The sequence below is a fragment of the Mustela lutreola genome, chromosome 11 (assembly GCF_030435805.1).
Source record: "Mustela lutreola isolate mMusLut2 chromosome 11, mMusLut2.pri, whole genome shotgun sequence".
NCBI lineage: Eukaryota > Metazoa > Chordata > Mammalia > Carnivora > Mustelidae > Mustela > Mustela lutreola.
In genome coordinates, this window is record NC_081300.1 from 102,474,719 (window position 1) to 102,482,694 (window position 7,976).

The following is a 7,976-nucleotide window of genomic DNA, read 5'->3' on the forward strand; positions in this document are numbered from 1 at the left end:
GCTTTGTGGGTCTTTTACTTTTACAAACCTTATTTCCCACACATTCAGATGAAGAGCAGTGCTATTCAGAGCTTCTCTGTTGCTCACTCCGTCGCATGCTCACGTGTCTTCTTGCCTTTGCGCGTCTAACGTGAATAGCAGTTCTGTGTATAAACTGGGCACTCAGAGGAGGCAGGAGCTTTTACCGAAAAATTCTGGCTTCTATTATTGAAGACAGAGCACGGTAAGAGTTCTCAAACTCATTTACGTGTGCCGAAAAGTATCTGGCAATATAAGTTATACTACTTGTTAAATAAGAAATACATCATTTGGCCCAGCGTAGGTACCTTCTACCGTCATGGTACAAATGATACCCACTGTGCAGCACTGTTCACAGACGCCGTGCCATAAACACGACATACACCATGCTCACAGATTATTTTCACAAGTGCTACAAGAATATATAAATGTATAACATGTAGCCATACTCAGGAACGTAAGGCCTATATCCCTCTGAAGCAACAGGCTTTTTACTTGGCTGTCGTCATTGCCAACATACATATACACACAGATACGTATCTTTTTTCTTTTTAATTTTTTTTCAGTGTTCCAAAATTCAGCGTTTATGCACCACACCCAGTGCTCCATGCAACATGTGTCCTTCAAAATACCCACCACCAGGCTCACCCAACCCCCCCCAAACCCTCCGTTTGTTTCTCAGAGTCCACAGTCTCTCATGGTTTGTCTCCTGCTCCAATTTCTCCAAGTTCACTTCTCTTTTCCTTCTCCCCATGTCATCTGTGTTATTCCTTATGCTTCACAAGTGAGACCATATGATAATTGACTCTCTCTGCTTGACTTATTTCACTCAGCATAATCTCTTCCAGTCTCGTCCATGTTGCTACAAAAGTTGGGTATTCATCCTTTCTGATGGAGGCATAATACTCCATAGTGTATATGGACCACATCTGCTTTGTTCATTCATCCGTTGAAGGGCATCTTGGTTCTTTCCAGTTTGCTGACTGTGGCCACTGCTGCCGTGAACATTGGGGTACAGATGGCCCTTCTTTTCACTATAGCTATGATACGTGTCTTTAAAGTTTCATACCGAATGAGCCCCCCCGGGCGCCCCACATCCACTCTGTTTCTAGGGTTTCTGTCCTGTGTGAATTCTCTGATGTACGAGGAGGTGTGACTTCTGGGAGAAGGCTTTCCCACACTCGCCACAACCATAGGGCTTCTCTCCTGTGTGAGTTCGCTGATGTATGAGCAGCTGTGACTTCCAAATAAATGCTTTCCCGCACTGGCTGCATCCGTAGGGCTTTTCTCCTGAATGAGTCTTCTGATGTCGAAGCAGCAGTGACTTCCCACTGAAGGCTCTCCCGCAGTCACTGCACCCGTAGGGCTTCTCTCCTGAATGGATTCTCTGATGCTTACGGAGACCTGACTTCTCCCTGAAGGCTTTCCCACACTCACTGCATTTGTTGGGCTTTTCGTCTGTATGGGTTCTCTTGTGAGAGGTGAGTTGTGATTTCCCACTAAAGGCTTTCCCGCATTCACTACAGGCATAGGGTTTCTCTCCCGTGTGACTTCGCTGATGAATGATGAGCTGTGAGGTCTGAGAGAACACTTTGCTACACTCGCTGCATCCGTATGGTTTCTCTCCCGTGTGAGTTCTCTGGTGTGTGATGAGGTGTGACTTTCTAGCGAAGGCCTTTCCACACTCACCTCCATAACGTTTTTCTCCTGTGTGAACTGTCTGGTGTGTAACGACGTGTGACTTCTGGGAAAAGGCTTTGCCACAGTCACTGCATTTGAATGGTTTCTCTCCTGTGTGTGTCCTCTGATGGACGATGAGCCGTGACTTCCTGCTGATGACTTTTCCACATTCCGTACATTCATAGTGTTTTACTCCAACAGGAGTTTTTTCACATGCAATATGGAGAAAGGATTTCTCATATCCCCTGACCTTCCCAGCTTTCTTTCTCCCACTGTTTCCAGTCTGAGTAAATAAATCTAGTGAATATTTCAAATGTTTTCCAGTTGAGACACGCTTATTGGATTTTTGCTTTAAAGGGGCAAGGTTCATGCTCGACTGAAATATTTTTCCACCTGCATTCATTTCATGAACTTGTTCCAATTTTTTAATCCTGTCTTGAATTTCTTGGTGCCATGCTTTGTAATCATCAACTTTCCAGTATTCTAGAAAAGACAAGAATTAAACCCCTTTAGTGAATTCTTCAATAACTGTGAACCAGATGAACCAGAACCGCAGAAATAATCATGCACACTGGTACATGTTTGGGAATTAAAATTAAATAAAGTGCTTTCATGGAAACTGAGGTAGAAAACCGATAATGGATAAGGAGAAGAAAAAAAATGGACTAAACAGGTTGTTAGGAGCCATGATAGAATAATCTGTTCCAGGCAAAGGGTTTCATCTGCACACACACTCAACCCTAAGAGAAGGCAATAAAAAGTTGCACTAGAAGCAAGGGAATGAGGACTCCGAAGTTATTTCTTTGGTTACAGGCCCAGGAGGAGTAAACCATCATGAGAGAAATGAAGGCGAGACTAGAGGAAAGACTGTGGGAGTGCAACAGTAATCGGAGGCATTCACAATGAAAGGGGAAAGGAAATATGTGGGAATTAGAACAGTGAGAGGGGAAAAAATCACAACTAATCCTGTGTCCTAGAGAAAAGAAAAGGGATCTCTCAGCAGGATAAGGTCTGGTGTGGAGAGGAAAATGAACGAGCAAAGTCCAACAGGAGAGAGGGGTTGAGCTCCTTAGGACGGACCAGAGAGGCAGAGCTCACTCGAAAATCAGAGCCAAGGAAGACAGATGACCTATCCTCACATGGTAAGCGCTAGAAACGATATCTGCCTATCTGAGAAGCTCATCTCAATGGCTCTGGGTCACTTCCAGAGGGTTAGTGACCTCGAGGATTCTCGACACAACATTGCACAGGTGCCCACCCCTCACCGTCTTCACTGTTCACTTCCAGCTGGAATTTAACTCCACCGCTGCCCAGGGGCCTCGCCTGCAAAGCTTGGACTCGGGATGTACCCGTGGCTGCTCCTGCTCCAGCCTGAAGGTCACATCTGGTCTGATGAGCTGAAACCTTGTGTATGGAAAAATCACATAGGACTTGGGCCCAATTTCCTGGGCTCGGGCTTCTGAAGAAAAGTAAATGCTTAGCTCCAGAGGCTGTGAAAGACGTCGTTCACTTGGGATGTGCGTGGACAGACACTCTGGAGACGAAAAAGGGCTAAGAATTTTTGAATTCTTAGACTAAAGCCCTATGTCATGACACACTTCAAAGGTCCCATTTTTCAGTCAACAAAAGGGAAAGCCAGCTGACGGGGCCGAGTCCACACCGGATGTGTCCTTACCCAGGGACACAAGGCTGCTCAAGTTCTCCAGCATCACACTTCGGTACAGAGCCTTCTGCGTGGAGTCCAGCAGCCGCCACTCCTCCCACGTGAAGTCCACAGCCACGTCCTCGAACGACGGCGGGCCCTGGAAGAGCACGCTCCTAGTAAAGCTGAACCAGTGGGTTTCCGACGGTGAAACCATGGTGCAAAGACCCCAGGGCAGGAGCCTCTAGCAGCCTTCGGGATAGCTGTTCTCCTGTCTGCAAACCTCAGCTGTACGAGGGGTGCCAACGCGCCCGCTCCCAGTCACAAATCGTAACCGTTCCCTTGGCCCTTCTGCCTCTCTTACATCTAGAGTCAGTCCCGTGATCCGTGCTGGCAACGGCTCCAGGAGGTGTGCGAGGCCACCTGGGGGAAGCTGCTGCTTTTCTGGTAAGACAGGGACACACTGATAATACCCTCTGCTCTCTACTATTCTTCCTGCTTTTATTTTTTACGATTTTTTAAAAAGAATTATTTATTTTAGGGCAAGAGGGAGCAGGAGGAGGGGCGGGGTGAGGTGGAGGGAGTCTTAAGCAGATTCTGCGCTGAGCACGAATCCTGATGTGGGGCCTGATCTGTGACGCTGGGATCAGGACCGGAGTGGAAACTAAGAGCTGGACACTTAACCAGCTGCGCCACCCAGGCCTCCCTCTTCCTGCTCTTGAGTAGACGTTGTACTGGAGCCGCAAAAGCCACCTTGAGCTGTGAGGCGGCATGTGGGACACAGAAAACCAACTGGCAGAGTACGACAGAGCAGAAGCCCAGAAAACCCCGTAGTCTTTCATGGCACCCCTCACGTGCCGTGCCAGCCCAGGGCTGTCTGCTTCCATGTGTCCTAGCAGGAGAAACTTCAGAGGTCTTATTATTATTATTTTTTAAAGATCTTTATTTATTTGACAGAGGCAGAGACACAGAGAGGGATCACAAGCAGTGGGAGGCTTCCAGCTGAGCAGGGTGCCCGACCCGGGAGACGATCTCAGGACCCTGGGATCATGACCCACGCCGAAGGCCGACGCTTAACTGACAGCCACACAAGTGACCCTTCAGTGGCCTTATTATTAGAGCTACTATTTATAAATGAAGTCATCCCCAAATGATACATTTATTTGATCATTTTTTAAAAAGATTTTTATTTATTTGACAGAGATAGACAGACATATCACAAGTAGGCAGAGAGAGAGGGGGAAGCAGGCCCCCCACTGAGCAGGGAGCCCGATGCGTGGCTCGATCCCAGGACCCTGAGATCATGACCTGAGCCAAAGGCAGAGCCTTAACCCAGTGAGCCACCCAGGTGCCCCTAAACAATTAAATCTTAAAAAAGAAAACAGTACTTAGAAAAAAGTCTATCAGTTCTTTAAAATGTTAAATATAGTTACCACAGGAACTAGCAGTTCATTCCTAGGTATGTACCTAAGAAAAGAGAACATACACACCAATGTTGGCAGTAGTAGTATCCACAGCAGCCAAAATAGCAAACAGCTATTTGGTCTAGCAAATGAGGAACTGATAAACAAAACTGCCCCAGTCACACAACAGAATATTCCACAACAAAACACAATAAAGTATTAATTCATGGCCCATCCTAAAAGCAGGCTACATGAAAGAAGCCAGTCACAAAAGACCCCATCACGTGTGATCCTGTGGATATGAGATGCGCAGAATGGGCAAACCCAGGAGCTGGGGCCTGGGGCTGGGGCGGGGGCCCTGGGGGTTACCTGCTGCGGAGATGGAGACAGGTTTCCTTTTAGGAGGATGAAAATGTCCTTTTCACATTTTTTTGAGATTTTTAGTTATTTCACAGAAAAAGAGAGAGAGAGAGAGAGAGAGAAGGCACAAGCAGGGCTAACAGCAGGCAGAAGGAAAGGGAGAAGCAGACTCCCCGCTGAGCAGGGAACTGGAAGCGGGACTAGATCCCAAGGTTCTGGGATCATGACCTGAGCTGAAGGCAGAGCCACCAGGCGCCCCTAGAGGATGAAAATATGCTAAATTTAGATTGTGGCTCAACAATTAGATGGTTGCAGAAGCCTCTAAACTACTGAAAAACGACCACCACCAACAAACAGTCAATTGATCACTTAAAATAGGCGAATTGTACGGTACCACAATTGAGGAAATAAATGAGTTACTCACCTGGGACTTGGTCATTTTCTGCTGCTCTCGGGAAAACTGCAGGCTCTGTGTATCTTCTTGGATTCTTATCTTGATGCTCAAATTAAAGGTCTCGGGTCAGGATTCTCTTCACCCAGGACCCTTGCTCCAGAGACTTCTTTATCTCAAACAAGCCAATTAGTCCACGGAAACTAGAATCTGTAGAGTCGGGTAACAAACTGTCTTTAGTTCATGGAAATACCCCTCTCTCATTGGAAACTCATTTAACCTGCCTTTAAAGCTCAGAGTGGGTTTTCTATGGACTCTACACAGACCTCACAAGGACTCAAAATACGGGGTATGCAGAAGGAACCCCAGCCCCTTAGTAGCCGCATTCCCCCCAGCACTCGCTCTCTCTCAGAACGGGGAAGGGAAAGAGACCACGCGAGTAATATAGAGCCCACAGAAAATAAGAACGTCGCATTCACTTTTAAGTCAAGGCATAAGGAAGCGAGGAAACTGGATTCAGCAGCTGATGAAACAAGAGAGTAATTCAGCAGAGCTTCTCCTCAACATACAAGTCGCTCATTTGAAGCCCATGATGTTCTCGACAATTCTACACTAAATCCCTGCGAACCAGGACTGGCACAGAAACACTGAGTAAAGGCTGGTGAGTGCTCCTATGATCACGTGACGGGATTACAGGGAAACCAGAAAATTCTTACCAATAACAATCATGATCAGTAACGCCGCTACTTCAGAGGTGCGGCTGTCATAGGTGGTGGGAACCGCGCTGACACTACAAAGATGGGATCTGAAATCTTACAGGTTTCAACTGCCTTGTAGGCCACACAGTAAAGCCACTTTCAGACCCACACTTAGGAGCACAGACGTGGTTACCCCGCACTGGCTGCCCCGTCAGCGCTCAACCAGCATCCCGGTCTTCAGTCACCGACCCCCGGGGCCGCGCAGTCGTGAGCCTCGAACCCCTCCCTAACCCTAACCCTAACCCTAACCCTAACCCCTCCCGGCAGCCCCACAGCCCTTCCTGCTCCCGCGAGCTCCGCGAGTCCCGTGGCTCAGACACAGCTGGGCCACCACCGACGCCCACAGCCGGCTCACGGACACCGTCAAGTCCCTCGCTGACCCGCACACTTAGTGACCCCCCGGGCCTCCTGATGACCAGGGAGTCTCCCCACAAATGTCTCCCCAGTCGCCCAAACCTACTCTGTCCCCAGTCAACCCCAGGGCCCCCCAGTTACAGCCAAAGGCCAACCAGTGTCTGACTTCCAGCCCCAAGCGGCCAAATCATTCACCCCGCAGTCCCGCGGTCACTCTCCTCTGGTGTCTACGGCCGGCTCGACGCGACCCGGGACTGGAACTCCGGACCCCAAGATGCAGTCCCGGCCCTCCCCACTGGGCCGGCCAGACCCCAAGGGCTTGTGCCCTGCGGACACCGGGCGTCCCCAACCACTCCATCATCCCCCGTTCCTCCGCACCAGGCACCCTAATCCTGATTCCCGGGGAGCCCTGGGGCTCCGCGCTCCGCAGTCCCCGAGGCCAACGGACACCCCACGGCCACTTCCTCCCGAGCCGGCGGCCGGCGACACACACAGCACCTCGCAGACCGCCGGCCTCCGGGCGCTCCCCGCGGAGGCTCAGGAACAGGCGGCGGAGAAGCCCCTCCGGGACGTGCCCACTCGCGGCGCGTCGCGGCCCCGCAGCCCAGCCGGCCGCCGCGGACTCTCCGCCTCGCGGTCCCGCCTCGCAGCACAGCCCGCTGCCGGCACCCAGTGTCCGCGCCCACGGCCGCCGGCTCACCGCAGCACCCCGAGTCGCCGCGGCGGCCGTCCACACCGCCGGCACCTGCCGAGCAGCCTGCGGCCCCGGCGCTGCCCGCGCAGACCCAACCGCCGCAGCCGCACGCCCCGAACACCCCTTCCGCTGGCCCCTCTCCCGCCAGCCTCAGCCGCAGGGGCCCGGCTCCTCCACGGCCCCGGCCCCGGCCCCCGCAGGCCCCTCGGCACTTGCCGGCTCCGCGGCCGCTGTCCACGGGGCAGGACGCGCGGCGCGCTGCGTCCTCCGCCCCTCGGCATCTCCGGTCCCCACGGACCGCCCCACACTGCACCGGCCCCGAACGCTGTCCCCACGAGGCCGCGGGGACGCCGAGCCCCGCCCCGCCCCCTCCGCCCCGCCGCGCCCCTCCTGCTGGGGCCCGCGCGCCGAGAGCCTCACCGCGGACCACGGAAGGGCGCGCGCAGAACTCCATTTCCCAGGGTGCCTCTCGCCCCAGAACTACATCTCCCAGAGGGCTCTGCGGCGGGCTCGCCCTCAGCCCCGTCGGTTTTCCGAGAGCCCGGGGTGCGCAGAACGAATGCTGCAGCTTCTCCCACCGGAAGCTCTCAGCGGGCAGAAGCATCAGCCTTAACCCCGCACTCGGGTACTGAACACATCAGGGCTCTGGGGTGGGGGCGGAGGGCGTTAAGACAGG

General features: G+C 52.2%; 1 protein-coding gene across 1 annotated transcript; it reads right to left on the minus strand.

Moving 5' to 3' along the window:
• Positions 1-7,502, minus strand: LOC131811023 (zinc finger protein 84-like). Its single transcript, XM_059139032.1, is given in 5 exon segments — positions 1-1,572; positions 1,574-2,181; positions 3,374-3,500; positions 5,528-5,704; positions 7,307-7,502. Coding segments are annotated over 4 exon segments (1,362 nt in total). The 5' UTR covers positions 5,543-5,704; positions 7,307-7,502; the 3' UTR covers positions 1-960.
• Between the last annotated feature and the right edge of the window lie 474 nt (positions 7,503-7,976).